The sequence below is a fragment of the Lynx canadensis genome, chromosome E1 (assembly GCF_007474595.2).
Source record: "Lynx canadensis isolate LIC74 chromosome E1, mLynCan4.pri.v2, whole genome shotgun sequence".
In the NCBI taxonomy this organism is placed as follows: domain Eukaryota; kingdom Metazoa; phylum Chordata; class Mammalia; order Carnivora; family Felidae; genus Lynx; species Lynx canadensis.
The window spans coordinates 57235598-57259549 of NC_044316.2; the positions used below are offsets into that span (position 1 = coordinate 57235598).

General features: G+C 58.3%; 2 protein-coding genes across 8 annotated transcripts in view; one reads left to right on the top strand and one right to left on the bottom strand.

Annotated features, from left to right (window-relative positions):
• Window positions 1–5150: 5150 nt before the first annotated feature.
• Window positions 5151–23952, top strand: part of LOC115501666 — a 36792-nt gene continuing 17990 nt past the window's right edge. For 2 of the 5 annotated variants that reach the window (XR_003964879.1, XR_003964876.1), the window contains exons 1-3: window positions 5322–5537; window positions 8928–15682; window positions 20671–20833. Coding sequence is in view for 1 of the 5 variants with exons in the window: in XM_030296806.1 (XP_030152666.1) it covers window positions 17531–17565; window positions 20671–20833 (198 nt within the window). In the remaining 4 variants the exon portion in view is untranslated. Of the gene's footprint in view, window positions 5193–5321; window positions 5538–8927; window positions 15683–17479; window positions 17566–20670; window positions 20834–23952 lie in introns of those variants that run through there. The other 3 variants (XR_003964877.1, XR_003964880.1, XM_030296806.1) reach the window with 3 other exon arrangements.
• Window positions 10483–23952, bottom strand: part of USP36 (ubiquitin specific peptidase 36) — a 31044-nt gene continuing 17574 nt past the window's right edge. The window contains exons 9-19 of one of the 3 annotated variants that reach the window (XM_030296805.1): window positions 23347–23487; window positions 22311–22411; window positions 21519–21657; window positions 18285–18944; window positions 17528–17655; window positions 15121–15672; window positions 14468–14679; window positions 12786–12887; window positions 12208–12323; window positions 11655–11806; window positions 10483–11346 (exon numbers count right to left, since the gene is read on the bottom strand). In XM_030296805.1, coding sequence (XP_030152665.1) covers window positions 11675–11806; window positions 12208–12323; window positions 12786–12887; window positions 14468–14679; window positions 15121–15672; window positions 17528–17655; window positions 18285–18944; window positions 21519–21657; window positions 22311–22411; window positions 23347–23487 — 2283 coding nt within the window. In that variant the 3' untranslated portion in view covers window positions 10483–11346; window positions 11655–11674. Of the gene's footprint in view, window positions 11347–11654; window positions 11807–12207; window positions 12324–12785; window positions 12888–14467; window positions 14680–15120; window positions 15694–17527; window positions 17656–18284; window positions 18945–21518; window positions 21658–22310; window positions 22412–23346; window positions 23488–23952 lie in introns of all 3 variants that reach the window. The other 2 variants (XM_030296804.1, XM_030296803.1) reach the window with 2 other exon arrangements.

Below are 23952 nucleotides of genomic sequence, written 5' to 3' on the forward strand. Positions count from 1 at the left end.
CAAAACGATTTTTCTGGAAGGCTCCACAAAAGAAGTTAAAAGGAATAAACTGGGAGAAAGGGAGGTTGAGACTTTTTCATCCTTCTTTTATTTTTAAGTTTACTTACTTATTTTGAGAGAGAGAGAGCGAGAGAGAGCTCGCAAGCAGGGGAGGGGCAGAGACAGGGAGAGACAGAATCCCAAGCAGGCTCTGCACTGTCAGCACAGAGCTCCACGTGGGGCTAGAACTCACGAACTGTGAGATCATGACCGGTGCCGAAGCCAAGAGTTGGAGGCTAAACTGCCTGAGCCACCCAGGGGCCCCGTGACCTACGTTTCATTCTATACTTTGTCATGGTCTTTCTGTGCCGTCTGGTCTTTTTACACCGTGTGAATGTATCTTCATCGTTGTTAATTTAGAAAAATAAAGGAAGAAAATGGTACTTTTCCAGCCACTCCCAGATGCACGGGATCTTTCTTGGTTTAGTGCTAGCCATAAAAGTTACAGGACCCTCAGGGACTTCGGGATCACTCGGTCACTCTGGCTGGTCCAAGCCCCTCCTGGTATACAGATCATTGGACACCCAACAAAGTGCGCTACACCTGGGGCTGCTGGAGGAGAGCTCGGCCTTGGCCAAGTTCCTGAATGCTCAGGAACCTCTCTTGGAATATCTCCATGGTGGGGGCGGGGGTGGGGGAAGTGTGACCCCTCCCGGCAGCCTATTTCATTACTGGCCAACCCGCAAGTGTGCCTCCCAGGACTTCTCAATTGTTCTAGGCAACAAAGAGAAGTAATTTCCCCTTGAGGGAAAAGAAAGAAAGAATGAATGAGGAAACTCTGGTGCTTTTATGTCAGATCTGCTTCTGATTAGCCCTGTGACCTGGGCAAGCCCCTCCACCCTCCAGACCCTTTCCTGCCCACAAAATGCAGCCTCTGCCTGTAAACATGCATTCTGCCCAGAACTGATCTCTGAAGGGACAGGTCTGTCCCTGTCTTCCACTCAACTTCTACACGGCTGGCTGACGTCACTTCTGTTAGAGGAGACAGATTTCAAGATAACAGCCTAAAGAACCCTAATCTTTACATCCTATCTGGGGGGCGGGGCTATAGCTCTGGCCCACTCTTCTAAGAGAATGGCTCCTTCCCGAACATCCCTCTTAATTTCACGAGCGGACCAACCCAGCCTTTGGTGGGGAACCTTAGTGTCTCCATTTCTTTAGGCACACCCCGCCCCCCAAGTGTTTCTTTCAAATGATTCCAGAAATTAGACACTTCTCTTGAATAGATTATGTTATCTTTCTCCTAAAAGGTTGATTCTCGTGGATTCATGAGTTTCATCTTGACTGATTTCGCCAGATGGTCTAGTTTATAGAGGGGACTTTACAGCAGGGAGTCCTATTTGGGCCCCGGCGTGACCATGTCCTTTGGGTGGGTGTGCTCAGTGATTTGGCTGCGTGTTGTTTGTGTTGGCCTGGGCTTCGATGCTCCATCGACTGGCTTTGACCTGGTGATCTCCTTTCACCCTAGCGGAGCACCGAGACTGTCGCTGACATCCGTCCCCTCTGTGTCTTCTCCCTACCACTCTCTAGGCCAGAGTCACCAGGAGATTCAAGGCATTCCCGAGCTGGCTTTCTTCCCTTAACGGTACGATACGGGGGTCCCTTGCCACCTGAACTCTTGCTCGGTGACCAAACCTCGGGAAGAAAAGCCATTCAGATGACAGGTTAATTCTCGCTCTCCACACGGAAATCGATCGTGGTCCCAACTCCCAAATGTTAGCCCATTAGGATAATGAGGGGTACTGGTGTGAATGCTAATCATTGCAATTAGCATGGCACTTGACTGTGTACAAGTTCGTTTACCTGACAAGGTTTTATTCCAGCAGGGGCTTTCAAATAGCAAGTCCCAACTCTCGACGGCGGAGAAACCAATCATCGTTAGATGAAAATGGACTAAAATCCAAAATCCTCATCTGTCACACGTAATAAAGATAGTGAGTGCTTGTTTCCGTCGGGTGTGAAGGCGTGCAAGGATGCGACATGTATTTCTGACTCAAAGTCACTGGCAAAGACGCTCCATTAGATCACGTTTGTGACTCACAGGGATTGCTTCGATGTTTCCCCTGAACCACAGATTTGGAAACTGGGGCTCACAGAGGCCGCGGTGCAGGGTGGGAGACACCAGGCCGGCTTCGCTAGCTGCTTGTGTCCTCAGCCCCTGGAGGGGAGAGAGCTGGAGGCAGGGAGAGCTGGGAGACACGAGACTCCACGGAGGACCTGGGACTCCCCCCCCCAGTCTGCCCGTTATAACCCAGGCCTCCTCCCTGCATTGCTGTTTCTTCAGACAACCTTGAATATATGCCTTTTCCCTGTGGTTGGTCCATAAAAGGTTTTTGATGTTAATGTTATTTTTTTTTTAATTTTTTTTTAACATTTATTCATTCTTGAGACAGAGAGAGACAAAGCATGAACGGGGGAGGGCCAGAGAGAGAGGGAGACACAGAATCTGAAACAGGCTCCAGGCTCTGAGCCATCAGCCCAGAGCCTGACGCGGGGCTCGAACTCAGGGACCGCGAGATCATGACCTGAGCCGAAGTCGGATGTCCAACCGACTGAGCCACCCAGGCGCCCCAATGTTATTTTTTTTAAGTGTATTTATTTAGAGACAGAGACAGCACAAGTAGGGAAGGGGCAGAGAGAGAGGGAGAGACAGAATCCTAAGGAGGCTCTGTGTCGTCAGTGCAGAGCCCAGCGTGGGGCTCGAACCCACAGACGGTGAGATTAGAACCTGAGCTGAAACCAAGAGTCGGACGCCACGAACAACTTTTTAAATCGGGGGAATCTGGGTGGCTCAGTTGGTTAGACGTCCCACTCTTGGTTTCAGCTCAGGTCGTAATCTCAAGGCTTGTGGGTTCGAGCCCCGCCTCGGGCTCTGTGCTGACAGCTCAGAGCCCGGAGCCTGCTTCGGATTCTGTGTCTCCCTCTCTCTCTGCCCCTCCCCCTGCTCATGCTGTCTCTTTCTCTCTCAAAAATAAACATTCAAAACATTTTTTTAAAAATCAGAATTATGAAGGAAGGTTTTAAGCAAAAAATAATACTAATAATTTTTCTTGTGCTTACACTGTGGTGATTCAAACTTCTTCAGAAACAATCTGTGTTCAACAGGGGGCAGGTTAATGTGTTATGGTGTTTTCGTTACAAAGGACCGTTCACAGGCTTTAAAGAGATTGAGGCCGGTTTCCGTATTGACCAGCGTGAGATGATTCCCAAGCTGTAGGCAGTGAAAAGAGCAGGGACAGAACCAGAGCGTATAACATATTTCCATTTGTAATAAAAATATTTACACACGTAGTAGACGTCTATACTTGTATGTTCGGCCACCCGACAAAGACAGAGACAGACAGGAGGAATAGGAGAGACTCTTCATTACCCATCCTTCCATATTGTTAGGGGTTGGACTGGGGCCCCCAAAGAGGAACCTTGAAACCCTAGCCCCCAACACCGGTGAATTGTGATCTTATCTGCAAATAGGTTCTTTGCAGATGGAATCAAGTTAAAACGAAGTCATTAGAGTGGCCCTAATCCAATGACTGGTGACTTTCTAAGAAAAGGAGATTAGGGCACAGACACACCCAGAGGAGGCAGATTGGAGGGTTGTGACCACAGACCAAGAGCCACTGGGGGCGTCAGAAGGAGTGCGGCTCAGCCCACACTTTCTGCAGGTTTCAGGTGTCCAGAAGCATATGGTGAGAGGGCATAAATTTCTGTTGTTTCAAGCCCTCCAATTTGTGGGGCTTTGTTATGGTAGGCCTGGGACATATAGAGCTTTTAAATTATACATCATATATACCAAAGGCCAAATATGTACCTATTTTATGTTTTATTGAAAACAACTTTTTTAATGTTTGTTTTTGAGAGAGAGAGAGAGAGAGAGAGAGAGAGAGAGCGAGCGAGCAGGGGAGGGGCATAGAGAGAGGGAGACATAGAATCCGAAGCAGGCTCCAGGCTCTGAGCTGTCAGCACAGAGCCCCACGTGGGGCTCGAACTCACAAACGGCGAGATCATGACCTGAGCTGAAGTCAGTCGCCCAACCAACTGAGCCACCCAGGTGCCCCTATTTATTTATTTATTTATTTATTTATTTATAGTAATTTAATTAATTAATTTAGAGAGGGAGAGGGACAGAGAGAGAGGGAGAGAATCCCAAGCAGACTCCACACTGTCAATGCAGAACCTGATGTGGGGCTCGAACTTATGAACCATGAGATCATGACCTGAGCTAAAGTCAGACATTCAACTGAGCCCCCCAGGCGCCCCTATACCTCTGTTAAAGTTTTAAGATAGAACTTTTAGGGGCGCATGGGTGGCTCGGTCAGTTGAGCATCCGACTTCGGTTTCAGGTCATGATCTCGTGTCCACCTGAGGCCAGAGTGGAAGGCAGGCAGGGGCTCTTCTAGAAAAGCCGATACACGCGAGCGGGAACGGTGTTGAGAGAGGCATTCGACCCGGCGTCCTCCATAAACCCAAGCCAGGGGACCGGGCAGCTGGCCTGCGAGGGGTTCTTCCCTGGCTCTCTGGTTCTGCTCTCCCGGCAGGCGGGGCACTGGGGAGGAAAGGGTGCTTCGCACACGTAAGAGACCACAGACCAGATCGCTCGTGCGGGCCGAGATTGGGGGCATTGTCTTGCTTTGAAAACCCCCAGATTTTATTTTGCTAAAGCTCGCAATTTCTTCTGTGTGAATGGCACTTAAAATCTGTTTGTAATGGAACTTGATTGTATCCAGCTGTCACCAACTGTTCCCGTGCCGCCCAGAAGACAGCTGGCCATGTGCCACGCGATTCAGGCTCTCACTTCCAACGGGGTTGGGGGGGGGGGCTCCAGTTCCCGCCAGACTTTGCCCCGATGATTTCGCTTGTGAAACAGAACAAAGCAAAGGGGGCCGCACAGGGGCTTGGGCTCAGGAAGCTGCCACGTCAAAAAGGAGCGGCATTTGAAGCCAGTGACGTGGGTGGAGGGTGGGCGGCCCGTTTTCCGAGCACGGGCCACATGCACAGTCACGAGCGACACTTCCTCAAGCGGCTTTTCCAGTGCACTCCCCCGACAAAGATTTCCGGGGCCCTGCTCTGGCCAGCGACTGCTGGTCACCGGAAGCACGTGACTGTGGCCTCGTAAGACAGGAAACGGAATGATCAGCGTGAAAGAGGAGGAAGAGGTGCGTTAAAAAAAATAAACACAGATCACTTCTTTTTGATGATTTTAGTTTTTAGACAGAGAGCGAGCGAGCGAGCACCTGCACCAGCAGGGGAGGGGCAGAGAGAGAGAGAGAGAGAGAGAGAGAGAGAAAATCCCAAGGAGGCTCTACGCTCAGTGCAGAGCCCGACGCGGGGCTTGATCCCACGACCCTGGGACCCGACCTGACCTGACTCTTTTCCCAGCAGCAGCTGCTCCTGGAGGAGAGCCAGGCGGAGACTGTGTTCGGAGGAAGCACGCCCGCCCAGCCCCGGGCCCCCGCGTGTTTTCCGAGGCCTTGACAGACGGCTGCCCCGAGGCCATGCAGGTGCAGTCAGCGTTTGGGATTAGCACAGAGGTGTGGGAAACCTCTGTAGGGGGCGACTGCCTAGGGTTTCCTGTCCTGAAAGATCGTCCCGGGGGCCAGGAGATCAGAGCAGGAAGCAGGCCCACGGGGGGTCGAGCTGGTTTGATTCTTGGGGGGGTCAGGACAAAAATGGTGGGGACTCAAGCTTAGAGACGGGTGGCGGTGGCGGGACGTTGGGGAGATGAGACTTCCGTTGCTGGAGTGTGTGGGGGTGACGGGAGGGAGGTGTGCAGGGGGGTGGCCACGTTTCCGGGTTTGGCAACGGGGTAGGGGGTGAGGCCCCAGCCACGGAGGGGCCCGGGAGGAGCAGGACCCGCTAAGAGGAGGCAAACAGAAGACGGGCCAAGAACTCGCCAGAAGGGCGTCCAGGGAAAGACGTTCGGCAGGGTTACATTGATCGGGCAGTGAGATGTATTGATCGGAGCCGCCGGATTCTGGCTCCATTTAACGCAACGGCTTTAACATTTAAAGGACAGAAAAAGGGGCGCCTGGGTGGCTCAGTCGGTTGAGCGTCCGGCTTTGGCTCAGACCGTGATCTCACGGTTCGTGGGCTCGAGCCCTGCGTCGGGCTCACTGCTGTCAGCACAGAGCCTGCTTCAGATCCTATCTCCCCCTCGCTACCCCTCCCCTGCTGGCGCTAAAACAATGATAAAAAATAAAAGAAAAAGAACTCTTGGCGGGGGGCAGTGAACAGTGTCAAATACAGAAAAGGGCTTGTGGCAAATGCCCATCACATTGGGGATGGGGCCGCTGAGTGGAGTAATGAGAGCAGCACGCTGGGGACCTCGAGGAAGGAGCAGAGAGCAAGCTGAGGCTTGGGGGGGGAGATGGTGGCTGGGGCGGACACAGAGACAAGGGGTTTTAGGGTGGCAGACGAGTGAACAGGTCACGAGAGAAGGAGGCAGACGGACCCCCAGAGGGTGGAAGAGGCTGGCCTCCAGAGCAAAGGCAGGGTACCAGCCCTACCGAGGGAAGCGGGCGCATCTTCTGGTGTCTGGTCTGTGGCGGTCCCCGCGGGTCAAGTGTAAGTCTTCCCGTCTTCCGTCTACGCACCTGACTTCCTTCCCAAACTCCCCCTCGTGCCGGCCACTCCATAGGAGAACCACTGGGTCGTATCCAGCACCCCCTGGGAACGTTCGAGATGCACGCTCTCAGCCCCCTCTCTGCCCCCGCCTGCTGAATCAGACTGTCGGGGGATGTGGCCCAGCAACGTGGGTGTCTGAACGACCCCCTGGTGATTCTGACGCACGCTCACATTTGAGGCTCGCTTGGGACCAGAATAAGCGCTTCTCGGCACTGGCCGCCCAGTAGCATGCACGCGGAGGGGTCTTAAATGCCGATGCCCAAGCCTCGCCCCCAGGTTCCAGTTTCATTCACACTGGCCTGGAATAACCCGCCCAGCTGACTCTGCTGCCCCACGAGTGTTGGAACCACCAGGAGCAGAGGAAGATGGGGGGCAGGTGGTTCCTCGTGGTTTGTTCTTCTGCTTCGGAGCGGGAGGGGGTTCCTGTAGCGGGATTGGAAACCATTCGCCAAGAGTGAGTGGCACAGAGGCAGGAAGGGAGCAACGGCGTTTGGGAAAACCACCGAGGGGCCGGCAGAGCCTCATAAAGACGGGCAGCCAGCTGGTCCAGACGCGCAGAGGTGGGGGAGGAAGGAGCGGGGCACGCGTGTGGCCAAAGGGAGGGGCCGGGGGAGAACCACACTGCTGAGCACCTACCAAGAACCAGGCGTCTTCACAGCCCCCCGAGGGGCTCCTTCTCCCCTGCTGTGTCCTGTCTGCACGGAGGCCACCCACGCTCCCGAGACTCAGGGCAGGGATTGGCACTCAGGCCCCTCTCTGGACCGGAGGGCACGCTCACTGCTATGGTGACCCCAGCGGGTCCCCCGCGTGGGTCAGTGGGGTCAGGGGGTGGGGGTGGGGGTGGGGGCAGCGGCCAAACGCCTAGACTTTTCTGAACCCCAACACTCGGAGCCCACAGCTCACCTACACCTCACCCCTGTGACCTTCCCGAGGTTCCTGTTCCCAGAACGTGCGCATTCCTCAGGCGTGACTGCATCACTGCAGGGAATCTGTCACCCACTGGCCTCCCTGGAACACTGGTTCTGCCACTCAACTGCCCACCCAGGCCAGGAGCTGTCCTACCCCCACCCGGAACCTTCCGCTCCTGGATGCCAGCTCTCCACCTCTCCACTGCCGCCTCCAATGCCGTCCTGGGGCAACTGTTGGCCGGCGAGTGGACGGGTCGTCCTCACCTGTCTTCCCTCCACCCCCACCAGACTCCAGAGTCCACGGCGCCAACCAGACCTTGCAAACTCTCGTCTCAAGTAGAGCGGGAGCTCACGGGAACTCCCCACACGCAGACACCCGCACGATGTGGCTCATGCCATCATCCACCAAAACATACCCCACGCTTTGTGGACAGACATCCTCGTGGTTCCCACCCAGAGCCGCTGGTCCCTGCCCTAGAGACCACGGGCCACCTGGGAGATTTAGCTCTCTGTTCACCTTTACACGTACGGCCGGCACCCCTACAGTTTGGAAAAGTGATAGTGACGAGGAGGTGGTCCTGCCCCTATGCCCGCCGGGCCCCGGAGCTGAAGTGGACCCCCAGCCTACCGCCGCCCAGCCCGATTCATGAACTACGGACATGAGCTGGGCTTTGCCAGCCGGGCCTCTGGGCTGCCATCAGCCGCCCCAAACTCTCCCACCCCACCGGGCACCCCGTTGGGTGTGCGTCCGGCTGTGGTCTCACTTCATCTGCTCTTAGTGACGTGGCAGAGGCCCCGGGTATGACGGGCATGTTTGGGTGGGAACTCGGAGGAGACACTGAGGGGGAGGAAGAGGGAAGCAGCCACGGGGCTCGGGAACAGGCCTGCCCGGTGGTGTTCGCGGAGCACCCAGAACCGAACCCACCTGCCGGAAGCCTGCCTCCAGCCCAGGGCCGCCTTCACTTCTGTCTCCCACTCACAGGTGGGGCTGTGGCCAAATGTAACCTCCCGATCAGGGTCACGGTCACCTGTGCGGGGACCTGCCGCCCCTGGTGGCCTCCCCCAGCTTCCAGACTCGGCTCCTCCCACTCAGCAGATGAGCCCAAATTAAGCTCCTGTGTGGACCCCGGCATCCAGTCTTCCTCGCCACGCCCCCCAGCATGTGGCCGGAGCAGCTGGGCCCGTCTGCCCGCGTCAGGAGGGGCTCAAGGGGCGCGACCCGCGCGGCCGCACCTGCTCTCCGCCGGGCACCAGCCAAGCCGGGAGGATCCCAAACCGGAGGCCTGTGCTGCTCTTGCTGACTGAAGAAAACTCACAGTTCGATAAAACCTATCATTTCTCTCTCCTCTTTCCCCGCAGAGACCCAGACGTTATTCAGTTACAAAAAAAAAAAAAAAAAAAAAAAAAAAAATCAAACAGCAGCAAACCTCAGTGGAATGCTACGGTTTCCAAGTTTCCTCAACGCAGTCCTCCCTGCAAATCACCCACGAGGCTTGGCGGGCCACTTCAAAGGGCTCCTCTGTCTTAAATTCCAATAAACGTATTTATTAATACACTTGAATAAACCCCTTGGTTCCTCTTCTTCCTTAACGAAGATCTGCTCTACGCTTTCCCACGTACCGGCGGGTCACAGCACCACACCACGGGGAAGCCTTCACCTGTGCCGGGGGCTGGAATGCAACTCTGACAAAACCAAAGGGAGAAAAACAGAAAAACAAGGACACGGGCAGGGCTCACAAAAACTCGTTTTATTGCACCCGGATCTTGGCAACGTCTGGGGCGCCTCAGCCCCGGGAGCGGAGGCGTGGCTCACGGGACGCAGTGGGCTGAGCCCACCGGGAAAAGGCAGGTGAGTGAGGCCAATGGGAGAGGGGGACCCTTCCCCCCAAACACAAAGTTAAATTAAACCCATGTTCTAAGTCAACCAAGTGACTGCTATCATATAAAAGCTTTCGTTACTTATATATATTTATATATTTACACATCCCCTAGAGTTTGGACTGACTTTCCGGGCTCACCCTTTCCCCTTCCCAGTGTGGCTGACGACCTTCTGCGGGAGGAAAGGGCTTGCCCCTATGAACAGTGATGAATGCCGTAGACAGGCCAGTGCTCAGCACCGCCCAAGACACAACGGGCATGTTTTCCTAGAAAAAGGTTTCATAATTACACAGTGGATGAGGGAAGAGCCTGGTCTGAAGAGGGAGCAAGAAAAGAGACAAATTCTGTGTTGCAGACAATGAACTTCCCTTTTCAACTATAGAACGTTCCAGAAAAATAGGGCCATACAAGAATGAAGGTCAACACTGCAAGGGGGGGGGGTAAAAAAAAAGAGCCCTGCCCATAAAGGCCCCTGTCTTCCCCCCCAAACGGGCAGATGACAAGGCCATAGAACACTGGGGACTGGGGTGGGGTGGGGTGGGGAGCAACCTTTATCTACGAACAAGGTTCCGTCCCCTGAAAAAGCAAAAGGCCCCCGCACAGGTGACACAGCACCCAAGCTTCCTGCTGGGACCAGAAGCAGCCCCAGAACGGGCCAGGGTATTAGTACTCTCCCACCTTTTCCAAAGAGAAATAGGACAGGAAGGAAAACCAAACACAACTATCTCCGTGAAAAAATTAACGTACCTCCCTCTGTGAAACACTAACGCTTTTTCTGATCCCCCCCCCCCCCCCGGCCCCAGAGCAAGCGGCAAGGCTCGGGAAGAGTGTGGCACCGGGGTGCCGGACAAGGGCATCGGCGGGCCTCAGGCCGCGAGGGACAGACAGGTCCACACCAGACGTCAGTCCACCTCCACGCGGACGTTCCCAAGAGGAAAGGACGCGCAGATGTGTTCCGTGGAGTCGCTCTAAGATTGACCTCTACGCCCTCTACTACTGGGTCACGTGTCTGTTCTCCGGAAAACGCCACCTCAACTGAGGGTTTCCCACATTTATTAAATTACGAGTTCGCAGGCACAGCTTGAGCAAGATAAAAAAGTGATCTCGAATCATACAATCATCTAAATTCAAAAGCACTCACAAAATTGAGCAAATAAAGCTGGTATCGCGTACTGGGGGAAGGAAACATATTGCTGATGGAAGCCACAGACCTGGTCAAAACGAAAGTCTTCTATTAAGTAGCAAAAGAAAAGGGTTCTACCCCAAGACCACCACCTCGATAAAGACCCGCGGGTCGCTGCAGCTGCAGGGGAAGGAATGGCAAAGCCACCTCGGAATAAACAGCCGGAAAGGCAGGCGTGTCGGCACATCGTCTCGAGGCCCCTGCTCCCCGGAGCCGGCCTAGAGTCTCTCGCGGGGGACGATACACCGGAAGGGCCGCCCCCGATTCCAGAAAAGGGAGGAGTGCGGTGGGCGGCGGCCCCGGGCTTACCCTCTGAGGGGACACGTAAGGCATAGACAGAGCCCCCCCCCACCCCCCCCGCAGAGACGGGGAGGCTGGGACCAGACGGCGGCGCTGGCCGCCAGCAGCAAGGGACGGACATCTCGCCCTCTCGCCCGAGGATGCGCCGGGAGGGGTGCGGCCGCCGTCCTCCCCCGCGCCCCCCGCAGGCCACACGCACTGCCGGCCCGGCGTGCTGCCACCCGCTCTGCGCATCACCGTGCGGCTCACGCCGTGACACCAGAGGTCCCGATCCAAAGAAGCCCAGGGCCTCCGTGGGCCGTCCTCCTGCGGCGGGCTCGCGGCGCCGGCCTGGTGGCCACGGGGCACAAAGTCCTCGGCGGGGCTGCTCTCAGCTCAGACGGACAGGACCCAGGAAGGACACCTCATCTCTGGAGGCTGTAGGGCAAAGGACATTGCTCCTGACGAGAAAGGAGAGCCTGGGACTCCCGCCAACGTCCCGGAGGGCGTGTCCACACCGGTCAGCACGTGACATCAGACGGAGCCAGCTCTGTCCCGCGCACACGCACCACACCCCCCACCCTTACACCTCATCACACAACCCCCACACTTAACACACACCTCACCACACACACGCATATGCACCAGACACAACCCAGAACCCCACACTGACATCCGCTACACACTCACACACACACACACACACACACACACACACACACACACACACACACACACACACTGACCCATCTCGACAGCAGCAAACTCAGCGGCGGTAACTGAGGCTGGTAGCCTTAGCTGGGTGAGTCACAGACCAAAAGTTCCGTCTACTTTGAAGTTTCTGGAAGGCGTTGAAGGTTCTTTTCTTCTCTTTCTTGAACTTTTTCACTTTCTTTTCCTGCGTCAAGAAACCGCACGCGTCACAATTCCCAAAAAGGGCTCATCCCGTTCCCGCAGCCCCTCGTGAAGGCTTACTGCGGGGGGGGCCACACGGATCTCAACATGCCACCAAATCGACAGGCTTTCTCTTCGTGCGGCCCGCGGGAGGCGTCCCCACTGTCCCCACCTTGCTGGGGAAGGAACAAAGCAGCGGGGGACAGATGCCTCGTCCGTGGCCACGCCACGTTCAGAGCGGCCAGGCCGGCATCGAGCCCAGCAGCCCACCTCCCGCCGTCCCGGACGACTTCACGAGGCCACTGCCACTTCCAACCGCCCCAAAGGGCCTAGTCCTCCCTGAGCCAGGCCCCAGCGGGGCCACCACGAGCACCCCGCCACACCGGCCACGAGCACACCCCGTACCTTCCCTCGATCGAACTCTTCGTCCCAGTCGTCGATCACCGTGGCCGCGCGGGCCCATCTGCTGTCCTGAATGGCGTCCTGACTGACGGCCGACACCTCGCCGTCCCACGTCAACACTGCAAAACAGACACCTCTGTGCACCGGCTTCCAGAACGCGGTGTAGACAGGGACGGGCCTACTACTGATACACTCAAACGTTCGAGTGCCACCCTCTGGTGAAACGGACATGCAGAGAAGGACGGGGGAGGGCAGAGGGGCCCGCAGCGAGCAGGACAGTCAGCGGTTCCGTGACTTCCACGCAGACGTCCTTGGCTCTGCATCGTCAGCCCGCAGTTAGTCCCTTTCAGACCCGCGCCCTCGTTTACCAGAGGTCTCAGGCACAGGATGTTTCCCTCCAACCCGTGCCCGCCCGGCCCGCGCCACCCAGGGGCACAGGGTCTGCTCTCCCCGCCCCCAGGGACCGGTTCTGAACGGACACTCCTCGGCTCATCTTCGGAGCCCAGCAATTCCCGCGCCCCAGGATCGCGACCCCAGGGCCCATCTGAGACCTCTGCGCTGCCCGGGCTCAAAACCGGTACCTTTCCTCCCGTAGGCTTTATCTGAGGAATACTCAAGCAGCTCCTGGAGCACGTCGGCCTCCCCGTCTCGGACCCAGGACACGCGAGGAGCCCGTGCCTGCCCTACAATCAGACAAAGACCACGTCTGCCTCTCATGAGGGACCCGACTGCTTTTCCACAGACGGACCACCGTCCACCCCGACTCTCGGAAAAGACCAAAACCCCAGCGCCCCACCGTGGGAACCGGCGCCTCCTCCAGGGAAGGGGCCAGAAATGAGGGGCCGGAACCGGAGGGAACCACAAAGCACCAGCATCGCCTCAGCTTCCGGGGAGGAGGTCTCTCAGCCCCGTCCCGGCACGGCCAGGCCACCATGGACACCTGGGTACTGACGGCTCTGACCACCCTCCTCAGGCTTCTAGAAACGACGTCTGCCTGGTCCCAACCTCTGCCCGAGCTCCTCTGCCGACAGCTGCCAGAACGGATTCCCTTCCCTCAGCACAAAGCGGACCTTGCTCTCCTGGCCTCCACTTTGTCAGTGACCCCATGAACTGTGGGCTCGCGTCCCGAGCGCGGTGCCCCTCGGCCGGTGCCCGCTGCCCTCTCCAGCCTCCTGCCCTGCTCCACAGAACGGCCCGGGCCAGTGGTCCCGCTGAGCTACCGCAACGCTCTCCCCATCTCCCGGCCATGAAGGCCTTTGCCCACGAAGCCCAGCCTTGTGATATTCGGGATGGGAAGCAAACAGACGAGGGGCCGCGGGGGCACCTGCGCCGGGCGGTGGGCCCTGAGGCCCGAGCACCGTCTCCACGTGCTCAGCGTGCTGACAGAGCAAGCCGGGGTCTGACGACCGCGGCCGGGCTGCTCCGTGGCCACCTCCGTGCGGACATTTTCTCGACACTCTGGCCGCCTTATTCGGCACGGCCTCGTGGTAGCGCTTCCCACGGTAATCAACGCCCAGCCAGATTCGCTTCTCAGGGGCTGGACAAATACACAGCGCTCCCCAGCAGCCCGCTTGCCCCCAAAAGCACGAACGTAACCGGATCCCCAGGCGGCAGAGCAGATCTCACGGAGTCTGCCGCCTGCCGGGTCCCTTCCCGAGCAGGGGTGACCTTCTCTACCCTTCGCTTAGTGGACACGCTGTGTCAGGAGCACCCAGCTGAGGCTGGCCAGCTCTGAGGGAACAAGGAAACAAAAGCCTTGTGCTGAGCCACGGGCGTTTAAGGCCTGGGGACAGCCGAAACACTGGGCACCCGGGCAGCAAGACGCCACGTGATCTTCAGAAAAGGCCAAATGTAAACACAGGCCGACACTCCAAGTTCAAGAGTCACGGAGGAACTCTCGGCTGGATGGCCCAGGACTCATCCTGACGGGAAAGTTCAGGCAGGAAGAGCCCTGAATCGGGAAAAACACAGTATTCCCAGAACGTGGAGAAGCGCACGCGTATACCTCTCTGCTTCTCCGGAGTAGTTACAGCCGGATGCTTGTCCGGATGGGGAGGCAGTGACCCCCAGGGCAGGCGGCTTGCCCACGGGGACAGAGCAGAGGTAAGGGGTCTTCGTCCTGGCCCCTCCCCCTGCACCGCACCTGCCTCTGGAATACAGCAGGCCTGTGCCCAGCCCCCTTCCCCTGCGGTCCCCTTCCCGGACGTACAGCCACGCGGCCCCGGGCCCAGCCCCCGGCTCCCCCTCCTCGGCGGGTGCACACCTGCTCGGTCCCCGGGCCGCCTGCCGTTCACGGCCGGTGAGGGCTGGCTCCCAGGGACGGCAGGGCCCCTCTGCGTCTCGCCCCTACAGGCTGCGGGGAGCTCGTTCTCTTGTACTTCCTGCCGTGACTCCTGCTGCCTTCTTTTCTTTTCCTTTTTCCTTGGAGATGCTGCACTGGCCTCTGACTCGGTGACATCCAAGAGAGAACAGCTGCCGGGAAGTCAGTCAACAGTCAGCTCTGAGCAAACGGGGAGTGAGAGTGGGGGTTCACTCGCCCCGGAACTCCCAGATGGCAGATGCCTAACTGTGCGGAAGAGCCCCCCCTGAGAAACCGCCCCCCCCCACCCCCCGACGTGAGCAGGACAGAGCGTACTAGCTGTCCGAGGCCACGGTCGGGGAGAAAAGCCCATAACTGCAACCGAACCGGGCAAGTCGTATAGGCCGATGACGTGGCCGCGGCACCTGCCGCCTGGGGGCACGCACCACGCCAGCCGGCTCTGGAACAATGCCGCCCGCTCACCGCCCCGGCGAGACACCTGACGACGCGGCCACGTCCTAGAAGCCTGGTCGGCACGCTGCACTTCCAGACGACACCCACCTGGGTCGGACCGTGTCGCTGGCGGGGTGGGGGGCCGCCTGGCTCCCTGCGCTCACCTGTGCCACGGTGGGTCCTGCGGGAGGCCGTCTTCGGCGCCGAGGCCCTCGGCTCCCTCCCGCCTCCTCTTTCTGCTGCTCACGTGGTGGCTGTCGGCCACGCGCCCCGCTTGCTGGCCGTTCTTTTGCTGCCGTCCGCCCTCCTCCTCCAGGCGGTCCACGGGCACCTCCGCCCGGCCCTCCTTCCTGCGCTCGAGGCCCCGGTGCTGCCTCTGCACCTGCCCCTCCTGCAGAGGGGAGGCGTCCACGGCCTCCGCGCGTTTCCCCTTCTTCTTTCTCCTCTTCCCGGGAGGGGCTGCGGCCGCGGCGCACGTCTCTGAGCCCCGCCCCTGCGTCTCTCCCCTCCGGTTCCTCTTCCTCTTCTTACAGAGGCTCCGGGGGGGCTTGCTGGCCTCCGGCAGCTGGTGTGGAGGGGCCCGGAAGCCCCCGTTGACCTGAGGCAGGGGAGCAGAGGCGGAGGAGCAGCTCTGTGGGTCTGACGTCCCGAGGGGTCGGGGGCTACTGGACAGTGACGAGCAGGGGCCGACGGGGAGCTTCGGACGGCTGGATGGTCTGGGAGCAGGTGAGAGCGCCCTGTGAGGACACGCTGCTCTGATGCACAGCCGGGCCCTTCCCACCCACCCTCGGCCCCCTTCCCTCTCAGGTGGCTTTCCCCGCCGTCAACCTTAGACGTACGTTGGTCATACGTAGCGAGTGAGAAAAGAGACTCACGAGAAGACGCAAATACACCGAAGGTCAAAGTTAATAAAAATCGTAACATCTCTCTTTGTCCCTATCACCAGACGGTTTGAAGTATTTTTGCAAATTCTTGATATTAATTTAAAAAAAAATTTTTTTAACGTCTACTTATTATTGGGTGAGAGAGAGACAGCGTGTGAGCGGGGGAGGGCCAGAGAGAGAGGGAGACACAGAATCCAAAGCAGGCTCCAGGCCCCGAGCTGTCAGCACAGAGCCCGACGCGGGGCTCAACCCCACGAACCGTTGAGATCGTGACCTGAGCCAAAGCTGGACGCTTAACCGACTGAGCCCCCCAGGCGCCCCTCCTGTTGCTAATTTTCAACACGAGTGTGCTGGGAGAAGCAGCTTCGCTAAGCTCCCCACGAGCCTCACGATGTTCATGCCCAGGACGCCAGCCTCGCAAGGAGGGCCGGTGCAGGCCTAGGGATCGTGTACCGGGACTCTCCAATTTGGGGGGCTCTGGGAAATCAGGGGAACAGACTCTACAGCGGACCCCGCAGCTAGACGGGGACTGGGCAGGAACGGGGGCTCCCTCACGCCAGACTCTCTGGCCCACCTCCTGCCGGCGGCAGGGTCCCAAGACAGCTAACCTCTGTGGGCCTCACTGTTCTCATTCGGGACTGAGTGATGACAAAGCCTGCTGGGAAGGGTCACAGCAGCAAACAGGACGCTGTTCCCTAAACTGGAACAGACTGACACCTGGACAAAGGGAACTACCACGCCATTTACCGCGCTCCCTGGCAAACGTCATGAAAAAGCTGTGTGTCAGAGAAAGAGTAAGAAACACACAGCAGATACCTTGAGAGTCTAAGGACCTACCCGCTGCAAAAACACTGGGCCGGGTCCAGCCCGAGCACGAGGGCGGGCGAGGCTGGGTGGCGGGAACACGCGGCTGACCACACCATCCCCGGGGCGGCCGGGGGGTGGGGAGGACACATCAGCGCCCACGGCGAACACCAAACTACCAGCACCATGTCCCGGCCTCACCCAGCTGCCTCCTTCCCTCCGGCCCCACCGGCCACCGGGCGACCGGGCACATCGGCAACTCCGCTTCCTACCACTCGACACCCTGAGGGACACCCGCACCCCGTGCATAACAGGCTGGGAGACGCGTCGGCGCGGAGCCTGAACAGAGCCCCCCAGAGAGCCACACCTCCCGCTCTGGACGCCCGCCCGGAGCTCCGGAGGCCAGCGAGCCTAGACGGCCCGGGGAGCCCGCTCGGGGGCACCGGAGGGACGCACAAAATGACACCGGCGGCAAAAAGACACCCCTCGGTGGGCTCACAGAAATGAGTCCACGCAGGGTCCTTCTGGGACTCCCGCCTTCCTCTTCTCCTGTGCGGTCCCGTCATGAGGCTGGGGAGGGACCACAGGCACGTCACCGTCACCACACGGACACGGCAGACAGACGGAAAACGAAGACCAGTAAAAAAAAAAAAAAACATCAGTGTGGCAGAGAACAGGCCGCCTCTGACCGGCCAGGGCTCCTTTGCCAGATGGAAACCGAGGAAACAGGGAGAAGTCGATGCGGGATACGCCCTGTACCTGTCCAGCTGCACAACACCGTCCATCCCGCAAGGCTGGAGACCTGGTGAGTCTTCACCAGCCAAGCACACGCTAAGCACAGGGGAGGAGCAGCTGGCCTGCAGGGCCCGCGCCCACGGCTCACCTGATGGCACCGACAGGCCAGGCGGAGGCGGAGACCGGGTGAGTGGCTTTCCTGGGGTAGGTGAGGTCGGACAATGGTGAGAGGGGTGGACGGAGGTCATTGCCGGCTGCCCTCCGCAGGGTGCTGGCCTGCAGTTATTGACATAAATAAAAACTTGGTGGTCTAAAAGAGGTTGCCGTGAGTGAAGAGGGAAAACAAAAATGAAAATAAACATAAACGAAAAGTAAAAATGGAAGAGCCCAGAAAGAAGGATGAGGGGACAGAAGGGGACAAAACAGAGGGAGGTGGGGGTAGGGAATGGTAGAAGAAGAATCAGAAGTGTTTTTGGTTAGAAACAAAAAGGAGAAAAGGAAGGAAATTGAAGCAAAAGTCTCAGCACAACAGTCGCATCCTCGAGCTTCGTGCTACACGCAGAGGTGCAGCCCGCCCGCGTCCTGTCCGCCCACCGCACCTGCCCCGTCCTCCCCGAGGCTTCCGCGGGAGATCCTGCCTACGGACGGATCCGGGGGACCGCCACCTCGCCCCGACCCCCGACAGCCACACGCAGTATTATCACACCAGCGTCCCCCTGGCCCCCGCCCGCGCCCGGGACGGCCCTGTGCACCCTGCGAGTGCCCACAACCACTCTGTTCCTCCGGTCGAGGGGGGGGTGGCCAAAGGCCCCACCACAACCCCCACCCCCGAGACTAGCACCAAACCTGCTCTTTGGACTCTACAGACAGACACACTTCCTGCGGTGAGACCCTCACACACCCACCTTCTTGGCAGAAAGGGCCAGTTTTTTGGCTGGTGGAGGAGACATGATGCTTGCGGGCTCAGTGGCGGTGGTGCTCAGGACGGGGGGCTTGGGCTTCGCCGCCTTGGAGTCCTCTCCGCCCGGCAGCGCTCTGGGGTTTGTTCCCTGAGAATCACCCGAGGGGGCGGCTCCGCTCTCGGGCGTTGGGGGGGCCTTGGTGGGGTCGCTGCTGGCGGAGTGCTCCGGGCTGGGACCACCGGAACCCCTCCTGTCGGGCTCGGGACGCTCGCTGCCCGCCGCGGGCCCGCTGGCAGTCACTCCGGCCGGGAGCCTCGGTGAGGTAGAGGGGGCAGCAGCCCTGCCGTCCCAGGAGCCGGGCCTGTGGCCCTCGCCCCTGCCGCCGCTCCCGGTGCTGGTACCGTGGAGCCCCTGAGAAGCTCTGCGTGACGGGGACACGAAGTGCAGGGGAGTCGGCTTCTTGACTTTCTTTCCGGGCTCATCCAGAATGGTCGGAGTGTTGGGGGGCGTTTTGGAGAGTCGGGGGGAAGGGGACCCCAAGGGCGGCTTTGGAGGAACGTATCCATTCTGAGACTTCAGACCCAACACGGAGCCGTTTCTGGAAACAAGCACGCCGAGCTCCTCAGTGGCCTGCAGCTTCTTCAGCGTCGCGGGGTCCAGTCGCTGGAGGAGAGCAAGCAGGGGACACGGTCACACCCGGGAGGGCGCAGGGGACACGGTGACACCCGGGAGGGAGCGCGGGCCGGCGGCTCCCCCCGCGAGGTCAAGGCACCGTCAGAGGCAGGCAGGGTCCCTGCCAAGCGATTCAAGACAGATTATCCGGGGGGACACACGGTAAGGACGCTGTTGCTTCTCTGAACGGTGGTGGGATTTTGTGACTCGTGCACACGTGGGGATCTTTATGGTCCCCTTTACTGAAAGCAGGACGTTTTCATCAGGAATCAAGAAATACAAAAAAGCGTAAAGTAAAAAAAACATGTACCCGAGCCGCACCCCTCGGCTAAACGTCAGCACAGATGGGCACGCTGGCATCCCCTCCGGCCGCCCTGCCTCCCGAGGGCTTCTGGCCCGCACGGGGGGTGTCCGGGCCCACCTGCGCGCTTCCCGAAGCATCGTCACTCCTCTCAGTAAAGGTCTTCCCGTGTGCCCAGCAAGCACCTTGGTGAACAGTTTACACAAGCTGCCCTGCCTCCTGCTGCCGCGGAAACGAACCGCGCCACGGGGTTCCGGGTACCCTTCCGGGTACCCCAACTCCTCCTCCAGACTCCTCGCAGCGGCGTCCGTGCCGTCCCTGGTTTAAATGCTCCGCGAGGCCGGTGTCTGCAGCCTGCCGGCCTCACCGCCCGCCTGGTTCAGGTCTAGGAGTCCGAGCTTACAACTGCTGGCCGAATGAACCACCAAAAGACCACACTTTTCCCTCCTTACTGCTCGGTGCTCGTGTTTTCGGGACGGAATTCCGAGGCCGGGAGCACTTCCGTGAATTCTGAGGCACGCTGCCGACGCGTTTACCAAACTCTCACCAGCAAGAGCTACTGGGTCCTTCTCAGAATGTTCGCTAATTTCAAACCGCTGCTGGCTCTTACTACCGTTAACACTCGTACGCTCTCACACGTCACCTGCACGGGTCCTCTGTGCGTGAGAAACGTTCACCTTTTGCTGGATTTGCTGCACAAATTTTTAGACGCTTTGTCGTTTCTTTTTTTCTAATATCTCACACTCAAAACTTCAAATGTTAGTTTACCCAATTTATGATTTGTTTTGCGAGGCTTTCTCTCTTACAAAGTCTTCCCTCTTCTGGAAGTTGACCGAACATGCACTTCTCTTTTTTCCGAGTTTTCCTCTCTTTTGTCTCTACGCTCAATAACGATTTATCCTTTATTTACATTCTTTGTAAAGAGTATACGTCTTCCCACTGCACTGCGAGACCTTCTCGTTGATGGAGCACCGACATTTATGTAACCTACAGAATGTTATTTAAAATAAAATGGCTTTGGGGGCACCTGGGTGGCTCATTCAGTTGAGCATCTGACTCTTGATTTTGGATCAGGTCATGATCCCAGGGTTGTGGGGTCGAGCCCCGTGTCGCGCTCCACGCTGAGCGCGAAGCCTGCTTAAGATGCTCTCTTCCTCCCCCCTCCCCTCTCCCCTAGTCGTGCTCTAAAATAAAAAATAAAATAAAGTGAAAAGGATTTTGTCAATTGCAGTATGTGTGGAACGTTATCTTCATGATGCTGAGGCGCGTGGCCCCGCGGGCGGACCGCAACGACACCCGCCCCTCCCTCCGGTGTTTCTGAGCACCGCTGAGGCTTACGACTCCTGGTCTGGGCCACAGGTCGTGGCCTTTCTTTGCTAGGTCAACCCAACGCTTCTAATTCTCACGTGTTGGCAGGGAAACACAGATCTGCAAAAATGACCAGACCCCCGCAGACCGCGAAGGGCTCCCACCTCCCGGCAGCCTGCGTTTGGATTTGATCTTCAGGCCGAAGGGGAAGGTTCACAGAAGCGGTCGACAGAAAGGACCGATCTGTTTCTCAACGACAGACGGTGTTACGGTAAGGAAATCCCTCGCTACTTTGGTCGGTACGACTGGCTTTCAGTAGAAAAATTCAAATATTACACAAAAATAACTTGAAAAGGAGGGTATTTCCTAATTGCTAACGTTTTTCCACATTAGCTCTCTAGCTCGCTCTCTCCCTCCGCGTATCCGTACGCGCGCACATGTACACGTTTCCTTTCCTAACCACCTCAATACGTTTTAGACATAATGTCCCCTCGCTCCTAAAAACGGCCGTGTATATTCCTCAGAACACAGATGTTTTCTTAACCTGATCACAGCAGGATTATCAAAAGCAGGAAATTAACATTGCTAGAAACTGCTCACATTTCCAACATTAAGTCGTGGAGACAAAAACGACGCCTTCCCGGACGCGTCGGGGCGAGGACACGCTTGGCGAGCCCGTCACCGCACTTCTGCGTGGCAGCTGGTCTGAGGGGCACGTGGAGCTACGGCCTGACTCGCTCGCTGGCTCAGGGTTTCTCCTCGCTGTCCCTTCCGCCCCTCACCCAGTGTCAGCCCGTGACCAGTTTAAGAGAGAACACGGAATAAAACAGGACAAACAGAGCTCTCCTGCCATCGGGCCGGGTTCTGAGCGTGAAGAGCGCTGGGGGCCCCAGGACCCCCTAGGGGCGCAGGCAGGAGGATCTGCTGCGTAAACTCACATCCTCTTAAACAAGTACCTTTCCGGTCAGCGGGGAGCAAAGAGTCCCGTTGCCGACATTCTTCCTGAAGCGGTCGGCGACCACACCTGCCCGGCCGGGAGCGGAGGACGCCGTCCTGGGGAGGGAGCCGTCAGGACTCTTCTTAGAGCCCGGGATTCTGTCAGAGGAAGAACACGGTCTGGTTCTCTGAGCTCTCACCACCCCCCCCCCCCCCTTACACCACAGCGGCGGTCACACAGCCTCGGACGTCCGCTCGGCACAGGCAGGGAGTGCGTTAGGGTCAGAGCCCTTCCGAGATGGAACTCTCGCTTCACCAGAAAGCCAGAGGACCCCCCCACCCCACCCCGCCCCACTCAATCACTGTGTTCAAATTCAGCAAGACGCGGACGAGGCAGCAAAAATGCCTACAGTCTCCACGTCCTCCAACCTCTAGGTCGGGGACAACCGGCCCCAAGAGAAGGGGCCCCGCTGCGGCCTCCGCCCTCTGCCAACATGCTCCAGTGCCCACTGCGGCCGCCGTCCAGACACGACACATGGCATCTGGGGCAGCAACAGAAAATAACAGGCAACTCCCCCACTCGTATTCAACGTGGAGCAGGGGGAGTCCCGCTCTGGCCCCCCCTAGAGGCAGCCGCTGTCAGGACGGCCAGGCAGGCGGGTCTAAAGGAGCAGTCCTGGCGGATGCTCCCCTCTGCACACTGCCCGCCCACGCAGCCCACCGTCACGCGCACGCGGCAACGGGCACGGGGGAGCCCGCGGCCCACAGCAGAGGGGACGGGCTCGCAGACGGCGGGGGTTAAAAGGACTCACTGCATATAGAAGAGCACGTAGGCCTGCTGGTTCAGAACCACCTTGATGTTGCTGGAACGGACCGAGGAATCGTTCATCTGGTACCACTGTCCGTTGCTTGCCTGGAGCGGCACGGGGTGTGGGAGAAAACGACACAAAACGAAACAATCAACACGTGTTCTGTAAGCCGTATCTTTGAAAGAAGGAAATAAAAAAATCTGCTGTTAGGGGCGCCTGGGGGGCTGAGTTGGTTGAGCGTCCGACTTCAGCTCAGGTCGTGATCTCACAGTTCGAGCCCAGTGTCGGGCTCTGGGCTGACAGCTCTGAGCCTGGAGCCTGCTTTGGATTCTGTGACTCCCTCTCTCCTTGCTCCTCCCCATTCACACTCTTGTCTCTCCCTTCCAAAAATAAATAAACGGGTGGCTCAGTTGGTTGAGCGTCTGACTTCAGCTCAGGTCATGATCTCACGGTTCACAAATTCGAGCCCCGCGTCGGGCTCTGTGCTGGCGGCTCAGAGCCTGGAGCCTGCTTCAAACTCTCTGTCTCCCTCGCTCTCTGCCCCTCCCCTGCTCACGCTCTGTCCTTCTCGCTCTCAAAAACAAATAAACATAAAAAACAATCTGCTGTTAACTGCCATGTATACCCGTGTGCTGTCAATGACCTCATGTTAAAACGTCCAGAGTTGCTCTCGCCCCGAATCCCCGCTCCCTCCTGGTGCAAGGCCGTCTAGGGTCTGATCTGCACAGCGTCTCCCACCAACACCCGGCCGTCCTGAGCCGCCTCCAGCCTGCTGGAGGCAGCCTCCCCCCGGAGTCTCAGCCCAAGTCCAAGGACGCTACAGATCCTGGCGCGACGGGTTCTAAAGACATCTTTGCCCTCCGTTCGCTGAAGCACCGAAGGGACCGGAACGCAGCCACAAACGCGGCCACTTTCCACGAGCACACATTCTGCAGAGGCCCCACGTGGACGTGCACCCACGGGCACGGCACACCTGCCCCCAGGAGGCAGAGCACGCGCCTCCAGCGGCCGCCGACGCACCTGGACACGGAGCACTGACCTTCACGTAGCAGTAGTAGTGGCCCGCGTGGCAGCTGTAGCCAGAGTGCACGAGGACCGCGTACAGCCCATACATGACGGGCTCGCCGCTGCTCTGGGACATGTACGGACGGAGGTTCAGGAATTCCGGGTAGCCTACATCCTGAAGGAAAAGCCCAGACAAGGCGACGGAAATTCATCAGCGAGAGAAGGTCAGTTCGCCCCCTCCACCCACAACTACGTAAAACGCACGATCGGCTGGTCTCTGACAACCGGGGGGCAACCAGGCCACGTGGCAACGCTGTGGCAAGAGCCCCTTAGCCAAGGGTGAAAATACAGGATGCAGAAGAGCGTCTTCCATCCGACCGACGTGAGACTATTTTATCGTCCCGTCGAGTGACGCCTGGACTACCATCTCTCCCTGCGTGGGCCCCCAGCGTAAGGTGAGAGAAATAGCTCGTGCCCTCCACGCCACCGTAAGGAGCACTGGGGGGGATCAGGGAGGCGATGGCCCGGTCTGGGTCTTCAGAGAAAACGGTGCTCACTCCACGGAGCCCACTGTCACAGTAGGTCAAAACCAGAACCAAGTGCATCGGGACAGAGGTCTCATGCCAGAATTTATTTCAAA